The 20,760-nt window shown below is 49.8% G+C and overlaps 1 protein-coding gene across 6 annotated transcripts in view; it reads right to left on the bottom strand.

Annotated features, from left to right (window-relative positions):
* Positions 1-576: 576 nt before the first annotated feature.
* The window catches only part of UIMC1 (ubiquitin interaction motif containing 1), a 40,705-nt gene continuing 20,521 nt past the window's right edge, over positions 577-20,760 (bottom strand). For 4 of the 6 annotated variants that reach the window (XM_041397450.1, XM_041397449.1, XM_041397451.1 and 1 more), the window contains 8 exons: positions 18,343-18,407; positions 15,804-15,892; positions 14,812-14,891; positions 11,430-11,598; positions 4,995-5,073; positions 3,335-3,455; positions 1,506-1,569; positions 577-1,068 (listed from right to left, as the gene is read on the bottom strand). In XM_041397450.1, the coding sequence (XP_041253384.1) occupies positions 815-1,068; positions 1,506-1,569; positions 3,335-3,455; positions 4,995-5,073; positions 11,430-11,598; positions 14,812-14,891; positions 15,804-15,892; positions 18,343-18,407 (921 nt within the window). In that variant the 3' untranslated portion in view covers positions 577-814. Of the gene's footprint in view, positions 1,069-1,505; positions 1,570-3,334; positions 3,456-4,986; positions 5,074-11,429; positions 11,599-14,811; positions 14,892-15,803; positions 15,893-18,342; positions 18,408-20,760 lie in introns of those variants that run through there. The other 2 variants (XM_041397453.1, XM_041397454.1) reach the window with 2 other exon arrangements.

Below are 20,760 nucleotides of genomic sequence, written 5' to 3'. Positions count from 1 at the left end.
GCCCCGCCGCGGCCAATGGGCAGCGCCGCCGCGGGCCCCACCCGCGGGAGGGGCCGCGCCCCGCTCCGCGCCCCCGGGCGGGCGGCAGCGCGGTTTAAAGCCCGGGCTTTAATGAGCTCCGCAGCAGCTCGTCCCGTTAATTAGACATGGGTCACCCTCCCCCGTTCCCCGTGAGGATGCTCTCGGGGAGCAGATCCCTCCAAGGCCCGGTGCGAGGCAGGCAAAGCCCCGCTGCCCCGGGGAGCGGGTGTACGGCCGAGCCACCCGGGGACAGGGAAAGCACCAAGGACACGGGGACACCGCGGTCGTGGCTCCTCCGGTCCCTGCATCCGCTGACTGCGGCTGTCAGCTGGCAGCAAGGTGCCCTCTGTCACTCCCGGCTGGGAATGTTAGTGCCGTGCTGCTGCACAGAGCACAGGACACTGCAGCCCTCTGCCCCGAGCCCCCCGCCCCAACCCAGCTCCAGGAGAGGCCCCTGGCAGTGTGATTTGGGACCCACTCTCTGCTGCTTCTTCTCTCCTCCCTCCAGTGCCCTCCCATTCCCCAGAGAAAGCCAGCACAGCTCTGCCGTGGTGCTGCAGTTTCATAAAAACATACATAAATATATTTCCATTTCTGTAAGAGAGAGCAAAGCTGCACAGGCACCTATAAAACACACAGTCACTTCTCCACCCAGCGCTCCCAGCACAGGTCGTATAAAACATATAAAAGAGGCGCAGGAGACAAAGGCTGCAGGTGAAGCAGGGGTACAGTGCCAAGAAGACCCTGGCTGGGGCACAGGGAGCTGCTGGGGGTCCCCGCAGCATTGCCACCCTCAGAACTTGTGCCTTCTCCGGCGGCAGCCTTTGGGCCGTGCCTGGCTGCCTGCATGGAGAGCCATGCGTGCCTCCGAGTCCACCACACCATCCATGGCTTCCAAGGAGATGCCGGGTTTCGCAGGGGAGACATGGGAAGGAAGGTGCTGAAGGGAGATGGGGCTGTCTGCTGACAGCTCCCCATCAGCGGCTGAGAGTGTGGGAGAGGACTGCTGGTCTCCTAATCCAGTGAGGGGAGTCCCCGCATCAGCACCTGCAACAAAAGCACACGTCAGCCCTGCTGTGTGAGCCACGGCTGCTGCCAAAGCACCTCTCCCCACCTTTTCCCCCCGTCCTTGGATCCATGGAGGGAAGCACTCGTGCACAGACAGGGACAGCAGAAGCCTCCCACATCCCGCAAGAAGCTGGACATGTCTTGGTGCAATGGTTCAGAGTACACCCCTATTCCTGCAAGGGCTCTGGTGTGGGTCCAGTGGGCACACATCCAGTGGGCACTGGCAGGAATGTGTGCAGCCAGCTGGGAAATGCTGACAGCCAGCTAAGCCCATAGCCCCTGCTCTGCTCAGAAAGAATAGACCATTCCAAGGGGAATTTACCCTCCCAGAAAAGCTCAGGCCAAGCCAGGACCAAAAAGGGAGAGGTGGGAAAAGCAGCCCCGACCCAGCCAGGCTGGCATAGAAAGTTTTCCACCTTCAGACTTGCTCTCCGAGAGCTCCAGCATCCTGAGGAGTCCTCTCTCCTGCCTTCCAGTGTCCTGCCAAGAAGAGGAGAACCACCATCACAGCGCTGCCACAAGGGAACCCCTTAGCCAGCATGGCCTCGTGGGCACTTGTTCCCCCAGCCCTCAGGGTCAGGCTGGGCACAAGAGGGACTGCTGCTTATCCAGGGCTTCCAGCCACCCGTGGGAAGGGCACTGCTCTGTGCCCAGCCCAACCAGTGCTCAAGCAGAGGCAGCAGAGAGCAGCTAATCAAGCAGAATCTGGTAAAGAGGGAGGCCAGGGTACAGAATGCCATCCCCAAGCCCAGCCAGCAAGCACAGAGCTGTGATAAATGAGGGCTTCAGGGGCTCTGACACAGCTGGAACACATCCCCAGCACTGCAGGTCCAAGGGCAGACTCGTCCCACTCTGTCCAAGGGTACTGGTGCTTGGTACTGGAGGGAAGGGCTTTCCTTCAGGGCACAGCCAGACAAGGAACACTCCTTGTGCCCTCTCTCTGCCCCTAGGAAGATGCAGCCATGCTGGTCACACATGCTAGGGGAAGATCACTTGGTCTGGCTGCTTTGAGCCTCACTGGCCCAGCAAAGTCCCCTATCTTGGCTGCTCCTTGCCCCCAGAACTGCTCTGGAAGGCACTGGCACCCCGGCTGTGGCACTGGAGCTGCAAATCACCCCAAAATGGCCAAAATGGGCCGTTGCAGGAAACTGCAAGCCCAACTGTGCAATTAGGAAGCTTTGCAATGGCACAGCCAATGTCCAGGCTTCCCTAATGAGCTGCCATCCCAGCAAAAGACAGGGCCAGAGGTAACAGAGCCTTGCTGAGCCTTTCCAAAGAGTCCCCTGGCTTCAGCATCTTTCCCCCATAACCTGTGCCTGCTTGCAGGACCCACACACCAGCCAGCTGTGGGGCACAGAGACAGAATCAAACAGCCCCCAGAGCTGGTCACATGCAGGAGCAGCCATGCCCTGCAGTACTCTGAACCACACAGTGCTTGGCTGTATCCCAGCCAAAATCATCAACCAGAAATCTCATCATTTGCATCTGAATCCCCAAAGGGCTGAGGTCTGTGATGGATTTAAGGGATTATACAAAACTAAGACATCATGTTGCATCTTCATGCCGTGAATCACATTTCTGAGCACAGGCAAAGCTGCAGCACGAGGCTTTTGCCTGCAGGAGCCAGCAGGAAGGCCTGGAAGGACCCTCTGTGCTCCCCTGGGACTGCCACAAGCAGGAAGAAGCACAGTGGGGGCTAACACCTGGCGAGTGACTGTGAGCCAGCTGCCACCCACGCTCCTGCCTCCCACCTCCTGTAGCAAGGCACGTTCCCCACCCCCAGCACACCTCCAGCACACTCACTCCCCCACAATTCTCCTGGGACGCTGCTGTTCGCTCCCAGCACTGAGCCATTTCCCCTGCTCTGGCTCTAAAGCCTTCCCCGTGGGAATGGGCTTGTGGATATCCAGACAGGGTTGTCATGCTGACGCTGGCCTCCGCTCCATGGACATTCAGCCCAGAAGGCTGCAGGGCTGAGGCGTGCTGGCTGGCAGCAGGACAGCCCTGGCTGCCTGCCCACTGGAGAGGCTGCTGGCAGCTCTGCTGGATTAGCTCACCCCTGGGACCGGTCCGTGCTCTCGCAGACCGTCGTGGGAAGGAGGGCAATGAGTTCTGTGCCCACAGGGACAGGCAATCCTACATCAGGTCAGCTCATCCCTGCCAGCCAGGGAACCAGCTCCTGCTGCCAACCCAGCCCCACAGCCAGCACAAAGCAAAGGGGATGGTGTGCAGGGTCTCCCCTCACCTTGGCTCTTCGCAGCCTCCTGGTTCCCTGAGCTTGCCTAGCAGCCTGAAGGCAGCTGTCCACGTGCCTCTGATACTGCAGCAGTGGCACCAGTGACTTACAGAGGTAGCACTTCTCACACCTGCCAGGCAGCAAAGGACAGAGCACTGCATTAGGATTCACCCTGCACCGGGCTCCCAGACACCAGCGGTGACTCTCCCCCTCCAGGCCATGCCGTGGAGGAGATATGTCACCAAATCCAGTGTCACCAAATCCAGTGTCACCAAATCCAGTCTCGCCCAGTGGGGTCAGGCTGGCACCAATCGCAAAGACTGAGTGATTATCAGTTTTCCCTGCCTGTTCCTCTGTATCCTGCTGCTGCAGCAGCGGGACAGTAATCAAATCTGCTCATCTAACTATCTCAAACACCACTGATTTTTCCCCAGACATAAAGCACCCTGTCAAAATCTACAGAAATGAAGCACAAGGGCTTTGCAAAGGGGAGTTAAATTCTGCCTGAAAAGCAAACCAAGTGTGTTAAATCAGAGAGACATTTTACCAGGGCTGGATGAACTTGTCTGACTAGTAAATCAAGCCTTTCTCTGCACTGTCTCCATTTTACATCATGCCATGCAGGGAGAGGAATTGCAGAGCACATGCTCCTGCTGGGGGGTTGGCTCAGCTTGTTTCTCAAACCCCCTTGTTTGGGTGGAAGATGCTCAGGATAACACAGGACAACTGAGTATTCTTGGGAAGAAGATTATTCTGGGTGAAAGGAGATGAAGGTCAGGCATAGATTTACACAGCTACACTCACTTCCTCACCAGCTCTCAGCAGGGACTGAACCCTGCAGAAGAGGACATTGGCTGTTCAGGAGGGAAGCTGCATTCAGGAATGGACTATCTCCAAGAAGAGACAAAGCCCCCAGGGACCAGCCCCAGCAACACTGTGTTCAGTTTGATAGTGGTACTCTCTGAGTGAAACACCCCAGGCTCCAAAATGCATATGGAGAGCCCCCATCGAGCAAAACTCTGCAGCACTTTTTCCCGTATTTTCTTTCCAGTCAGTGCTGATTACCCAGATAATGTGTCTAAACAGAAGCTGTCCTCTCTATAATTAGCCTAATTCCATTAGTGATGTTGCCATCCACTGTTTGTAACAGCAAAATTGCTTCCATAGCAGGGATTTTACTGTCAGATCCTCTCTTATGATGCTTTGTGTGGGTGGCAGGAGGAGGGGCTGCATGGAGAGAGATTAAACAAAGCCACTGCTATTCTGAAAGTCTAATTTAATTAAGAATATCACTACAGGTGCCATGTTGACAGCCTCCATGTCCTGGCCTCTTCTTTTCCTGGGGTTACCAAGCTCAAACCTCCCATCAGAAACTGGCTGAGTTAGCACCATTTTAGCTACAGCTCCCCCCAAGCAGCCATGTGCCCCTGACCCATCATGGATAGGGCTGAAAGGAAATCAGTGCAAAAACAATCTGAGAACAGCAAATTCCTCTTGCTTCAGTTTAAATATAGTCAGCACTGCAACAAGAGGCACTGAGGAAAAGCAATTTTTTAGGGAAACTGTTATAAGGCCAACGGCCAGCATATGTACAGGAATAAAGACATCCATAGTCAAGCTGGTACAGAAGCACAGAAATAATCTTGGAGGAGCAGGCATACCTACTTACTTATCAATGTCTGAGGATGGTGGGCTGCTTTTACCAGTGGCAGCTTTATTTCTTGCCTCTCTCTGACGCCGGGTGAGCACTGGAGGAAAAGCAGAAAGGGTTAACAAAAAGGGTTACTGCCATCCACCCCAAACTATCCCTACATCATGCTCAAATGCAGCAAGTTTCCATCACTTCCACTCAAAGCTACAGCAGAAGTGATGGTAGAGGTGGAGAAGCAGTGGACTGGGACAAGCAGGGTTTTCTTTCCTGCAGAAAAGGTTGCTGAACAAGTGTCCTTTTTTCCTGGGGGGATACTGAAAAATTTACCTTTCCCACACTGGGGAGTCAGCTGACCTCTTCACACCTAATTTGCCAGCAACAGCTGGATTGACAGTCTGTAGTTTACAGGAATTTTAGAGCTGATGACAGCAGTGTGATAGCCTGAGAGCAGCGTTACCCAGCTGCTCTGGCAGCACAGCCCAGCTCCCTGCCAAACCAGGCTCCAGTGCCTGCTGCAGGGAGGGACAGTGCCAGCTGTGGGCTCAGGGGAATGCAGAGATGAGGCAAGGGCTGTGCAGAGGCACCAGACCTTTGACAGAGAGCCTGGTTGGGAAGGGACACAGCTCACACTGGAAAGGGAATTTACAACAATTAGCCCACACTCATCACTTTCCCACTGCCCATGTGAACCGTGCTATTGTCCACAGACAGCCCTGGCAGTCCCCTGGAAGATGATCTCTAGCAGGAGCAGCACTGCTCTCCAGAAGCTCCAACACATGGCTAGCCAGTGAGATCCCAGCTGAGCAGCTGATGACGGGTCCAACCATTTCTGTTCCCCCAGCAAGCCCAAGCAGCCTTTCCCAACTGGCTCTGCAGGCATCTGCAGGGAGCACGTTGGAGTGTTGTCCCTTTCAGTTGAATTCCTCTCAGCGTATTCCTGTTGACATACCACCAGCAAAGATCCTCAGGGAACATTTCAGATAGCTTAGCTTGCTTCACCAGGGACGTTCAAGACTCCAGCTCCAAAACAGATGTCACAGTAAGCGCTCTCAGGCATGCTGGCTAAGGGGACAATGCAGGGAGCTGTTTTACGCCTTGGTGATGCTGCTTCCTACACTCATGAGGACAAAAGTCTGACTCCAAGGTATAGGCACAACAAACCTGTTATTGTTAGCACATCATCTGTGATAAAGAAAGCGAAGCACAAAATTTTGTGTGGAATAAAGGGAATTCTTCCAAGTTTTAGCAAAACCCTGTTTGTTGAATGTTGGGCAACCCCAATATCTATCCACAATGCAACAGTCTTTCCTTCAGCAGTAATCACTGATCTGCAGCTACAACCAGCAATGTACTGTGAAGTGCTCAGGAGCTGTTGGGGCTGATGGGAGACAACCATGCTGAAGAAACAAGCTCAAGCCTTCCTGGCATGTGGATATTGTCTTTAGGTCTGATGGGAGACAACCATGCTGAAGAAACAAGCTCAAGCCTTCCTGGCATGTGGGTATTGTCTCGTAGGCAATGACTGATATGCTCAGAGGAACAAAAGCAAACGCCTCTCTTTAACATAGCCTGGCCCAGATTTGCAGTGGCAGCCTGCCTAGGAAGACTGGTAACAATGGCCACCCCCCAGGCCGTGCAGCCTCCCAAGAAGCCAACCAACATGTGTGTTTGACAGCGTGGTGAGAACTGCTCTCCAAATCAGTGTGTGCTCGTTAATATTCCTTAACGAGCCTGGTGCACCAGCTCAGGTGTTAATCACTTTTATTTTCTTCCAAAAGCAGTGAACACATCTGGCATAATGGGCCCATTAGAGATGTCTGGGACTAGCTCTGCAGCTGCCCAGGAGAAGACCCTCAGCTGCAATGCTGGAAGAAGCAGCAGAGGAGAGAGAACAGGGCCAAGTGGTGAGGCCTGCGAAAACATGCTGGTTCCCCCCAAGAAGGGGGTTCAGAACACAGGAAAAGACTTGCCACAGGCAAAAGCCCCACCACAGAGCAGTGCTGACCTGCTTGTGTGACAGGAGCCTTGTAACCCTCCCAAATGCCATGCTCTTTGCTGGGTCAGACATACTCTGTGCCCCAAGACCAACCTTTTCCCTCACTCGGCATTTCTTCTGCTTGACCAGTCATTCTTGGTCTGTTTGGCTCCAGCACTCACCCTGGGGAAGAGCAGCAAACCCTGCCCAGCATGGCCTTGTTATCAGCACACCCCAGTCCTGGGGCTGCCAGGTCTGGCTGGCCTGTGGAGCTGCAAGGTCAGAGCTGCTGAGCTCCTCACCTTCCTGCCCAGCCCACCTGCAGAGTGATCCACCAGCTCCCTGTGCTCACTACAGCTGTGCCACTTCCCTGCAGGATGTGTCAGTGCCAGACTTGTCCCTTCTCAGAAGCCACCCAGCTCTCCTCTGCACCCATTTCTTTACTCTTTCTGCTGTATCAGTGCCACTTCTACTGATGTCAAGAGCTTTTTAACAGCACCAGTGCTGCTGCTGAAGACTGACAGCTGCATCAAGACTGCATTTGAGCCTTTGGGAGGAAGGGATTTAGCAAATCCTCATTGTGGTGAGAACTGCTCTCCAAATCAGTGTGTGCTCGTTAATATTCCTTAACGAGCCTGGTGCACCAGCTCAGGTGTTAATCACTTTTATTTTCTTCCAAAAGCAGTGAACACATCTGGCATAATGGGCCCATTAGAGATGTCTGGGACTAGCTCTGCAGCTGCCCAGGAGAAGACCCTCAGCTGCAATGCTGGAAGAAGCAGCAGAGGAGAGAGAACAGGGCCAAGTGGTGAGGCCTGCGAAAACATGCTGGTTCCCCCCAAGAAGGGGGTTCAGAACACAGGAAAAGACTTGCCACAGGCAAAAGCCCCACCACAGAGCAGTGCTGACCTGCTTGTGTGACAGGAGCCTTGTAACCCTCCCAAATGCCATGCTCTTTGCTGGGTCAGACATACTCTGTGCCCCAAGACCAACCTTTTCCCTCGCTCGGCATTTCTTCTGCTTGACCAGTCATTCTTGGTCTGTTTGGCTCCAGCACTCACCCTGGGGAAGAGCAGCAAACCCTGCCCAGCATGGCCTTGTTATCAGCACACCCAGCCCGGGCACCTCCTGGGGCTGCCAGGTCTGGCTGGCCTGTGGAGCTGCAAGGTCAGAGCTGCTGAGCTCCTCACCTTCCTGCCCAGCCCACCTGCAGAGTGATCCACCAGCTCCCTGTGCTCACTACAGCTGTGCCACTTCCCTGCAGGATGTGTCAGTGCCAGTCTTGTCCCTTCTCAGAAGCCACCCAGCTCTCCTCTGCACCCATCTCCTTACTCTTTCTGCTGTATCAGTGCCACTTCTACTGATGTCAAGAGCTTTTTAACAGCACCACTGCTGCTGCTGAAGACTGACAGCTGCATCAAGACTGCATTTGAGCCTTTGGGAGGAAGGGATTTAGCAAATCCTCATTTTCCTGGGCTCGCCTGGGAACTGAGAATGCTGGATGGATGTAGATGGAGGGCGAGAGGCATCGAGTATGTCACAAAGCCCAACAGTATTTGCTGTACTCAGCTGCAGCCAAGACTCGCTTCCAGACTGAGACCAGCGGATCCCTGAGCTGGCAGCAGCAGTGGGAGATGGGTCTGGGGACTCCAGCAGAGCCCTCTCACACAAGTGAGCCCCTTCAGCTGAATGCATGAAGAAAGAGGGAGCTGGCACAGAAATTCCACAGCTCCACTCATTCACTTGGACTTAACACCGGTCACTGAGCTGGAAGCCCAGAGCCTCAGCCCTCCCTAGCCTGGTACAGTAGCTAACACAACATCAGGCTCTTCTTTTTTATTTACTCAGATCACAGGAAAGTGGAAATTCATGATAAGATTTTCATGCTGCCCAGGTATGTGGTGGTCTGGGCATCCAGCCAGGTTGACCATGTACGTAGGGGAAGCAACTGTAGCTCATCTTGCCCAGCTGCTCATTTGAAAACTTGCCCTTAGATATCAGCCAGACTGAGCTGGCCTCCTGAGACCTAAGACTGAGAGACTTTGGTGCATGATTATAAAAAGGAAGAAGAGAAGTAAAACCAGCAAGAACCCATCCTTTTGTAGTATTAAAATGAAAACCACTGACAGCTGTAGTTTGCAGGACTGCAATTCCAGAGACATCAGGAGTAAGTCTAATTAATAAATCTGAAGACAGACTAAGAACCCCTGATCCAGTGCACCAAAGGAAAACTGAAGCCATCTTTTCTTAACAGATCAGGGCATAGCTTAGAGGGCAGAACTTTGACTTCCTCTCACACAATGCTGTTGCTGTGCTCCTGAGGAAGCCAGCAGCCAGCCAAAAGCACACAGTGCTGCAGCAGTAGAGAACAGCTTCTGGACCCACACAGGAGCTGGCATTTGCTTCAGAAGACAATTCTCTCACATCTTTTTTCTCCCCATGCATTAGCTTTACCTGTGGATGTTGTGCTAGTGGTGGATGCCAAGATAACAGCCCTGGAAACAGAGTCCTTTTGTACCTGCACAGCTGTGCCAGGCTACTGTCTGGCCTCTGCTCAGAGCTGAACATCATCTCTGCCCATGAGATAACCCAAATCCCACAGACTAGCCCAGCAGCTGAGAGCCCTCTGGGTGACAGCTGCCTTCCAACAGCTGCTGGAAATTGGCCTGAGGTGCCCAGGAGCCAGAGCCCCACAGGCAGGCAGGATTCTGCCCAAGCCCAGGAAGCCCATGGCACTGCAAAGAGTCTGGGTGCAAACAACACAGGTGTCTTGGACTGTTATGGCTAATAGAGCCTGGTCTCTACAGGGAAAATACTAGAATAACTGGCAATAGAAAACTCAAATTACTGTGATTTTGTCCCAGACCCATTGCTCTGCTTACAGACATTATTACAGACCGAAATTCCTTTTATTCCAGGCTGGTTTCCTTACAGGGGGATTGTTCTGAACAAGCCAGAACAGCAGAGCAGCAATTCCAAAATAACTACCCTTACAAACATCCCCAAGGAGACCAGCCTGGAAGCAGAATGGAGAGGCTAGCCTTGAACTCTGTCCTGCTGAAAGCCAACACCAAAGAAAAGAACAAATTCCCTTGCACTGCCAAAGACTTCAAAGCCTTTTCCTGATCACAGTCGGGATTCCCCAGGATCAATGGACACACTCACAGTCCAGCCACACCAGGGACCAGAATACCACAAGGCCAAAGACATTCCTGCTAAAAGGCACACTAGAAATTCTGCTCCATTTTGTAACACAAAGAAGACCTTTATCAGTCTCAAGGATGGGAGAGGAACTATGGTAATTTCTGATTTGCCTGAGCCAAATGCTTTGCCTCAGTAGCTGGGTTGTGCCTGCAGAGAGAACCTTCCACCAAAATTAAGCACCAGCCAGTATCAGCCTTTACTCTGGCTCCTGTTATCTTGACAGGACCCATGTCACATCCCCAAAAATTTAGTATAGCAGGAACCTTTTCTTTTAAAACTACATCTACATTAAAACTCTGCATTAAGATTACATGGTGAAACTTCCTCCTGCTAGAGGAATGCAGAAGTTACAGTTCTTGTACTAGCTATGATTTGCTCAAATTGCTCAAATATCATAGATTTAGGCTGCATTTAACAAGCCAGTATGTAACTGAAAATTATATATTCACAGCCTGAAAAGTTAATCTTATTACAAGCTACTACTTTGATATTACCTGACATTGTGCTAACACAGATTTTACATTTCAAGCAACAGCTAAAACATAACTTACTGAATATATTGATAACCAACCAGTGTATTTGTTCACTTAAGCTCTACAAAGGTTGGCTATGGAAAACTGATATGAAAAAGACTACAAAGAGGATTAATATGGGCATTCTGACTGTGATTCCATGCCTCACTCTTCACATGAAGGAGAAAAATCCACACTCCCAGACTGACAGTCATCATTTTGCAATTTTAGTGAAACGAGAGGGAAACTTTTCTGCAGTCTCTGCCACCCGAACAGGCCATTTTTGCACATACAAATGTCAGACTTCATGCAGAGCACAGGCCATTCTTGCAGTAGTACAGAACATTTTCCCCTCTCAACAGCCCTGAAGGACAATTGCCCACATGGCTCAAGCCTTCCATTTTCTACCACTGCCACATTCTCTGCAGATCCTCAACAAGGCACACAATAGAAAAGTCTTACAAGTACTGCTTGAAGCACCCAGGACTAGATCCTGGGGTAATATTCAGGAGCTGATAATGTGGTGAATTATTGTGTGAAGTCAATCAGAAATGATACCTCTCTACAGGAGGTGCTGGAAATACCAGAGCCTCCAATAACACTCTCCTGGGCAGCGTGGAGATGGAATAAGGCAGAGTGAACAAACCTCCCCACACACCAAATATCCTGAGAGGGACAAGACTGCAGCACCTGCCTGCCACGTAACAACAGGGAAGGGGGGTGAGAGTGAGGAGCAAACAGGTGGGAGCAGCATGGGCAGACCTGGAGCGTCCTGGGCAGGCTCCGGTCCCGCCGTGCCGTTGCAGTACATGGCGTGCACCTCGATCTCGTGGGCTGGGAAGCTGTGCTCACACAGAGGGCACGACACGCGGGCAGCAGCTGCGGCACTGCGCTCGGACACAGTCCTGCCAGCATCTTCATCCCCACCAACCTAAGGAAGAAGAAGAAAAATTAGCCAGACAGGGCTGTTTCTGTTACTTTGCTTAGGTGCAGAGCTCCATGCTGTCTCCATGGTAGGTACTCATTCTCACACAGACTCAGATTTTCTTGATAAGTTTTACTCCTCCTTCATCACATAGTGCTCAGAAATAACACCACTGGCTAAATGAACTACACTGCACTAATAACTAATTTGTCTTGCAAAGGCAACATGTCCTTCTGAATCATGGTGAAACTCCCTGCACAGCCATGCACACCGTTTAAGGCAAACATCACCTGCACTAAAGTGGAAAAATGGCAAAGCTTCCATTAATCAGGAAATCTCAGAAGCGAAACTGATGGAAAATTCATGGGGCAAAGCAAGAGTTCAACACCTGACTTGTGCTCATCAGTTTCTGGACATGATCCATGCTACACAGGCAACATTGTCTGGGAATGCAGCTTCCCCCAGGATGAAAGGAGGCTGCTGTGGTGTTAGGAAGCCTGGAGAGATCACTGGAAGTTCCTCCTTTATAGAGGAGGTGGCTGAAGCAGTCGTGAGAGGGGACACCGATCAAGGAGAGAGGGAATACCATTAAAAATCTGTGTCACACAAAATTACTGGCAGAGGCTTTTCACCAGGGCAGAATGTCACAGCTCGTGTACGTTCTCAGGGTGCCATTACCACTTACAGACACTCTCTTTTTGCATTGGTCACACAGCTGCAAAGGTGCTCCACTGCCAACCCACAGAGATCCAGCCTGCTCCCTACGCCACTGACATTCTCAAATGCAGCATACTGCAGCTATCTCACTCATAACTGCATCTCTGCCTAGTCAGGCTTGCTGTAAGATTTTACCACATTTAAGAAAAAAACCTTCCCCCCCCAACAATGATGAAGAAAAGCTATTTAAATATTAACCATGTAGAGAAACCTATAGAAGAATAATATGGGAGAGGTTTCTGTTCTTACAGCTAAGCAGTGACATGTGGACAGTGTGCAGCAAAACTGCTGTCTGCTTCCCTGCAACAGTATCATTTCAGGGAAGCAGTAATTGGGGTCAGCCAAGATGCTCCGTGCCACTGGAGCGCTTTGCTGTATTACTTGGTTTATTACATCCTTTCCCAAATGAGGATCTGATCCTGATTTTTATGTCCTAAAGGGAAGAAGGGTGCTTTGTTGACTCAGAGGAGCTGTGACAAAAATTGCAGGACTGGGACTCGAACTGAGATTCCAACTCTCAAAACGCATTTCTCCCTGACACCACTGAAAGGCTACAACAGCGAGCCCCAGGAACATCCCTCATTCCCAGGGAGGCTCTCTGCCCTGAATTTCTGCAGAGGAGTTGCCACAAGAGTTCCTCCAGCCAAACACAGGCTGCTGAAGTACACAACTTACAGCATTAACACTCGAACCCCTCTCTCACACCTCAGTGTCATTACATCTTGTGAAGTCCTCACTGTGGGGCATCACACTGAAGAGCCATAAAACACAAGATGTGTCAAATATGAATGATCAGATCAAACCTGCTACACAGACAACACACATAAAAAATATGATGGGAAAAGCAGCAAGCACTGCTCCTTCTAGCTGCCTTTTTTAAAGCAATCTTAGGAGATCACCAATTCTGCACACCCTGCCCGCCTACATGCAGCGGTAAATTACTAATTTTAAATGGAAATGCAACATTCTGTAACAAAAGACTGCTTGTACAAAACCTTGCTGTAACAGTCTGGAAAACCTCAACTGCAGAACCAATCACCCCTGTCAGAGCCAGAGACAGTTGCCTCTGCTTTTTAGCAGAGGAAATTGCCTACAAGACATAGTACTTGCAGCCAACAGCCAGCCAAGAGCAATGCTAGAGGCTGAGCTCAACAAGACTCCTGTGTCCTGGCTCAGCATCTGCTAGGAAGAAGTCAGTCCCAGTGGTCTCTGCTTGGCTCCTGCAAACCACTGATGCCATGGTAGCTGTTTCTGCTGTTTTCCTGGAGGGCTGCAGGCTCTGGTCTGGGACCTGCTGCCAACCATAATAATGTCAAACAATCCCTAGGAACCTGCTCCCCACCACCCTGTGCCACCCAGGCAGAGGTGTGAGACACAGGGCACCCTCTGCAATGCACAAGGGGACATGGCAGTGTCCTGGCCACAGCCAAATAGGTCACAAATGTGCCTTGGTGGTGCCTCTCTCCTTGCTGCAGTCCCTAATTGCCTGAGCAGTGCTTGGAGATACCTGCAGAATGAAAGGCACACGAGAGCAGAAGATGGTTTATTAAGAGGCCTGTGAGAATGAGACATTGGAACTGCAGACGTGCTGTACAAGCTGCAAACTCCCAGAATGAGCTTTCCACAAATGAATCCTCTTGTCAAGAGCTGTACGATTCTGTATTCATGTACCCTGCACCAGAGGAGTACTTGGCAACCCCTTTGATATCGCTCTCTAAATTAATAGACAAAGGGAGTTTTATCAGAAGCAGGAACTGAAGTCAGATGTTGGTACAGTGACAGCTGCAAAGCAATTGCTGTGCAGGTGTGACAACATGGGAAAGGGGCTGCACACAGCACACATCTGCAGCAAGAGGTAAGAGGATGGCCCTGCCACTGACTTACTATTAACTATTACTGCACAAAACTCAAGATACCCAAATTCAGGACACTCTGCTTGGCCTGAAAACCACCACCAGCCCTCAACACTTGAAGCACATCTTTGTACCAGTCTGATCTCTGGGTGAAGCTCTCCTCTTAGCCTCTTGGATATGGTCTGTGGAGAGCAAACTGAGCTCAGAGCACTGTAACAAGGAAAAGCAGGTGACAGCACAAATGACTGAGGTTTACTCAGACTCCCCTCAGAGCTCCTGGGGTCCCTCTGCATTGCTGAGCATCACAGCTTGTACCCCTGAGCATGGGCAAGCAACAGCACCGCCGCCCATGCTGATGGCATCCTCCAGCTCAGCAGCACTGGGATATAAAAGAAAGGGCTGGAATTGATAACAGCTCTCCAGCTATAGGACTGAAAGGCTTCAGAAGCAGCTGCATGCAGTCCCCAGCCAAAAGGGACTGGAGATATTAAGCAGTAGAGAAAAGCAAAGAGGGAACTGTTTGTGAGGATCCAAACAGCAGAAGTCCAAGTTTCCAGCTACCCAAAGGGAAATGCCAGCACAGCTCAGCTGAACCAAGGTCTAAAAGGTAGGATTGGAAACAGGACCCTTCAATTTCAAGCTCTTTTACCTGCATAGGTGCACCTCTGCTGTCTGAACAGAGCTCTTCTCTCTCCTCCTCAACAGCTTCCAGTGGGCTTGGCTGGGTCTCTGCAGACAAACATCTCCATGTCAGCACAGGTTTGCAGCCCCCAAATATCTCTTCACTTGTTGATGTAGCTTAGTCCTTAACGCTTTTCAAGAGTTTTCACTGTTTCAAGACATTCTTTAGACTTGCCATAAATGTTATCAGACAAAGTGCAACAACACAGCTAGATGAGGGGTTAAAGTCACAGCATGACAGTGTGAGGATAAAGGCACTGCAGCTGTGTCGCTTCATGGGGAGTGAGATTAGACACAGGGAAAGTGCGTGGGACACTTGCTGGGATGGAGACAAAGCAAGAATAGAGCTGCTCTCACATCTAGACAAGCAGAGCTCCCGTTCCATGCTCTGTCTCACAGTCACACCTTCTTTAGACCTCCACATCTTTGTTAGCAACAAAATATGCCTCCAAGCACCACCATAACCAATCCTGCTACAGCTGCTCTTGAAATGGAGCAGCCTCTTCATTATTTTTCTCCCTTAAAACCCTGGACCAGAAAATCTCAAACATGGTAGGAGAGACCAAGGAAGAAAAACTCCTTAGTCCCAAACATGTTTAATTAATGGAAGATAAAAATTATTTCAGCTCTCATGCTTTGCACATGATCTTGACACTGAAAAATCTGAAAATTTGATTGCATTGCAGAGACACCTTGTTTTGAGTGATCTCTCCATGCCCAATCACATCCAGTTGTCTCTTCAGCAAGTCTCCAGCAATCCCTGTCACAGAACTGCCTTAGAGGAAATTGGTCCAAAACTAGGGGATCAAACTAAATTACCTGAATAATTTTAGCCTTGAAAAATGGAGATGGGAAAGAAACCTTGTTTTGTTCAAATAACTTGAAAATTCTCTTTTCTCTGAACTTCCTAAGTGTGTAACTTTCAGTACAAACTTCTTAACAGTCTCAAGTGCCTCTTACCTGGGCAAACAGAGATCTCTTCTTCAGCAGAGTTTTCTGTGGCAGTATTTGGGCTCCTTTTACTGCCAAGTGGGGTCATTGTGGAGATGCTGTTCAAAACATAAATATAACATGAATCTCCAACCCAGAAGGTGTGAGGGCCACACCTGCCATTCTCACACAGTTCAGAACAGCAGATGACGCCATAATTTCCAAGTGGTCAATATCTGACAGCCAGAAATGACCAGGATAACAGCAAAATATGGGTCTGAAATGCCATCCTAAGCAGAAGCCCCAAAGGGAACATTTTTTTCTTCAGAAAAGGTCATTATCTCTTGTCAAGGGAGCAAAAATACCTGCTCACAATTGTGGGCTTCTCTGTGGGAGAAGATGTGTACCAGCACAGTGCCTCTTTCTGGCTGGGGAAGGAAATCCTCACAGGGGAAAGGCAGACCTGCTTTATCCTGCATTATCCTCTCCCTCCTCACACTGCTCATTTTCTCCCTTATCCCTGTCCTGCCAGAAGCAGCACGGATGTGACACAAGGCATTTCCCTGCAGCAGTCCTTACAGCATTAGCAGTGGTTCTTTGGAGCAGCACCCACCACTGCTCCTCTCATTTTGACCTTTGGATTCCTCCTTTTTTTTTTCTCCCACCTCACTGCACAGTGTCTTTCTGACACAGACAGGCATTGCTGAGTAAGTCTGGCACCCATGCTGACACACTCTGTGCCTTGTGTGGCTCTCTGATTAGTCTGATCAAGTATGCAAGAACACACTTAAAAAACATGAATCCCTGCACTGACAAACACAAGATTTATTAAGCTCAACCACAGGCCTCAGAGAAGAGAGAACAGCCACTGCTGATTTATGATAAATAACAAAATTCTGATAGGAAATCACAAGTGGCTTTTCTCTCTAAATAAAGCATCTCAAAGCATTTGTTATGAATCCAGGCTGAGCGTGTTTTACTCTGTGTCTAACATCAGGGCTCTCTTCAAAAGAACTCACACAAAACAACTTGCTATGACATTTATAAAATGGGCTAATCAATTTGAAGTCAAACCACATTTCTTGCTACACCAACTATCTCCTGGTAACAAAGCCTATAATCATTTATTAAAACCCCAATCTTCCATGCTCTGTACAAAGCATGGAACAAGAGGGGAGAGCAGCCCACAGAAAGCAAAGCAATTTCTTCACAGGACTGGCACTTCCTGAACGGCTCCACTCCCTCCAGACAGCTCAGAGCCATGTTTTCCTATTAAGTGCTGCTGAGGCCAGCCAGTTGGGGTGCCTGAGCCATACCCAAGAGAGGCCTGTGCTGGCAAATTACCAGGAGCCAGATGGCAACACTTAATGTGCACAAAACTGCAAAGACTGCAGCCATTTCTTGCCTTGCTGATGTTCCAGCTGCTCGAGGAGGGGCCGCCACATCCAGGTGCATCCCACCCCAAGGCAGGCAGCCAGGAGCTCCTGGGCAACTTGGGGAGTGTCCCAGACTAACCCCACCAGCTACACCAAAGAAAAGAGGTCCCTCTCCTTTCACATCCTTCACATCCTGGGCTCTCAGGCCTCAGGCCAACGCTGCAGAGCACACACCTCGCTGCCTTCTACGCAAGCTCAGAGCTCCGCTGTCACAGGCTCATCAGCCTCGGCAGCAGCGGCAGCTGCAGGTTCCTCCTGCTCCCCAAGGCAGGTTTTAAGCTTGTTAGAAAGGTGCAAGCAAGAGGGATTTTCATACTCTGCATATTGATATTAACTGCTCAGGCCAAACGCTGTTAGATCAGAGGAAAGTTGGCAGTTTTGTTCCAAAGCAGGTTTAAATTATAAAACCCAACAAATTAAAAACATGACATTATCTGGCCTTTCCTTGTAACTTGCTCCCTGAATCCTCTCCCATTTGTCCTTCTTCTCCATAGCCTTTGATGCAGAATTGCATCCCACAGGAAGGAGAGGGGAAAAAAAAAAAGGAAAAGAGGAGTAGGCTTAAATCTGAAGAAAATCATGTTGACTTGCCCCACACCTGTCATCTGCTGAAGTGGCTTTTCTGGAGCACTGCACTCTATCTTTGGCTGATAGGCAGTGCCGTCTGGCTTCCTCCTCCCTGCTTTCCTCTTCAGCAGTAAGGCAAGAACATAAAAATACACACAGAAATCCAGTAAACCCTTCCCCGTGCTGCCTGTGCGCCCTCCCCGACAGACAAGCGATGGCATCGCCGTAACTCACCTCCAGCTCCCCATGGATTACTGCTCCATGCCACAGGAGCTTCAGAGGCCAAGGAGCAACTCCTTCAACTTGTACAATAATGCACCTTGCACATCTTATAAAGTAACAACAGCAACTGATCCCTTCTCCTCAGCTGTGCCCCACCTTTCCCATGCTGTTCCAAAGCCATCTATTTCCAGGGATACTTAACAGCAGTGACTGCAGGCAGCCTTTCCAGCAAGCCTTGCAGCAAGCTGTGGTGGGACTGCACCCCAAAATACTCCAGGGAGAGTGGAAGGGCCCTTATCACTAGAGAGAACCTGTGAGCCCCACGCTCTGAACACCCTACTCACCTCTGTGCAATTTGCATGGGTTCCCCATCTTCAGGCACATCCTCTGCAGGCAGTACCTGGGAGGGCTGGAAAAGGAAATTCTGGTGTTATATAAAACAGTGTGCACAGCTGACTGGGGTCTGCTGGGTCATTGGATTCTGTCCATGACATTGCACCCAGTCTGCTGTATATTTTTATCTGAAAATGGCTCAGTATCCATCCGGAACGAGTCAGCTTTTTCCCTCCATCCCTGCTTTTGGCAAGGTACTCCCTGTAATAAAGCCTGGCAGGACTTTTTGTTACCTTGCTGCCTAGACGTGTTCCTGGACAGTCCATGCCCATCCACTCCTTCCAACATTGCCATCATCTTCCATGCTCTCTGCTTGCTCTCAGCATGCATCTCAATGTATTTGCAGACAACCATAGCTTTTCTCCAGCTCCACCTGTGCTAACCTTGAAACAACCCATGGTTTTTAGTGTCCCCTGCACTCCCCAAGGTACCCTAGCAGCCCTTACCTACTCCACTTCAAAACTTATTTTCCTAAGCCAGAATGACCTGATCAACTGGTACAGCTAATGACTGTCCATGAGAAGCACTTTTCTGAAATTTCCTAGAAATAAAATCTGTTGCATTTTTCCTGCCTGGGAAATCAGCTGTCCCATCTAAGGAGGGGAACAGATTAACCTGCACAATCTACAACTGGAAAATCTGTGTGCATTTTATCCCATTTTTCATTTAGCTCTACGACTCCACTTATTCTTTCCTTTAAAATTTGTTCAAAAGCCTTATGCACTGCTGAGGTCAGGCTAACATGCCAGTTATTACCCAGATCCCTTTCTTCTTCTGCAGTGCACACGCTACACTTGCCATCCTCTAATCAGGTGGAATTACAACGGTTTATTAGCAGTCCTTGCAGTCAGGCCTACAATTTCTCATGCTAGGTCTCAAAGAAACCCAAGGAGTTTTCCTCCCCCTTCCTTGAGTCTAGCAAATGATGTGAGCTTGATTTCCACCAAAGGTTTCAACTTTGATCAGCTCCACCCCTGGATATACTTCCCCAGCAAGTTCCAAATCAAGGTCTCTCCTGTCAAATTTCCCTAACATGACTCCAACCCCCAAATATCCTGTTTTATCTACACTTTCTTTACTTCTTTGCAGCCTAGTTCATCATTAACATAAAATACCATACCTCCTCTTTTACTTTTATTTGTCTTTTCTTTTATTTCTATTATCTTGAATGGTGCATTTCTTAACAACGCTCTGCCCTGGTCATGAACACTCATCCATGTTTCTGTTTTTCCTTGTACATCTGTTATAAAATATGGCACTAATTCAGGTCACCAGACTCTAAATATCCAGAATTGGATCTTTTCCCTCTGAATCTTTTAAACACCAAGAGTTCCCTAACCTTATCTGAAAGGCTCTGAAAAAATTGATTCTATTAGCACTGAAGTTTGTTAGTGCAGGTTCACAGGCTCTGAGATCTCCTGACAACCAGGATTTGCTCTGTGCAAACAACCCCTGGCTGTGGAAGGCAGTGGCAGCAGTTGACTGCTGCCAGCGTGGATCTGTGCCTGTTCCAGGTGAGGGTTTCAGGGCAGGAGCACAGGCAGCCTCCCTCAAGCACATCATTTGTACCTGCATTTCACACATGGCATGAGGCCATGTCCTTTTTCAAGGACTGTTTTGAGTCCTCAAGGGTGGTTTCTACACTCAGCACAGCCTAAGATCTCCCACCAGCAGAGCAGCCCTGGTGGCACTGGGAGAGCCCCAGGGCAGCACAGGCAGCAAAGGGTCTCCAAGAGACGCAGCAAGGTGGAGACACGACAGCTCTGGGCCCCTCCTTTGTCACTGCCAGTGGAATTGTATTTGATAGAGGGGAAAAAAAATGGAGACAAGGCACAAGCAAACATCAAACATATCGATTTTGCAAGTAAATCACCTGCTCTGGCCTCAGTGTGCGACTGCACAGAGAGGCGAGAGAAAGGAGCTACCTCTCATGCTGGGTGTGATAAAGCAGATGAAAAGGCATTTAGAAAATATTTTCTCTTGTGTAAATAGAAGACGGGCAAATTTTGGGCTAGAGTTGAAATTGTAAAGTCTGTTTCCCCCTCCCTTATTTTTTCACCTTAAAAATATCAGAAAGGCTATATCTCTCAGCTATGGCTCTGAGACAGCTCCCATGGTCAAGAGGAGTAGGTTACAAGTTACCACTCAGCACCACTAAAACCTCTTTTCTCCCCAAGAATTAATTAGGTATTAGCATTAAACAGATAATATTTTAAAAAATACCACACAATTTTCAGTACTGATTAAAAGTTCATGCCCTTCCCAGCTGCTGTAGCTTCCCAAGGGCTTTAGAGTACACATCCACAGACCTCCAGTCACCCCAATCTTCCAGTATAATGACACCTTCATTTCCAGAGGAAAAGCTACAG

The sequence above is a fragment of the Onychostruthus taczanowskii genome, unplaced genomic scaffold, assembly GCF_017590055.1.
Source record: "Onychostruthus taczanowskii isolate IOZ18803 unplaced genomic scaffold, ASM1759005v1 scaffold14, whole genome shotgun sequence".
In the NCBI taxonomy this organism is placed as follows: Eukaryota; Metazoa; Chordata; class Aves; order Passeriformes; family Passeridae; genus Onychostruthus; species Onychostruthus taczanowskii.
The sequence above is the reverse complement of the archived record's forward strand: the minus strand, read 5'-3'. Positions and strand labels throughout refer to the sequence as shown.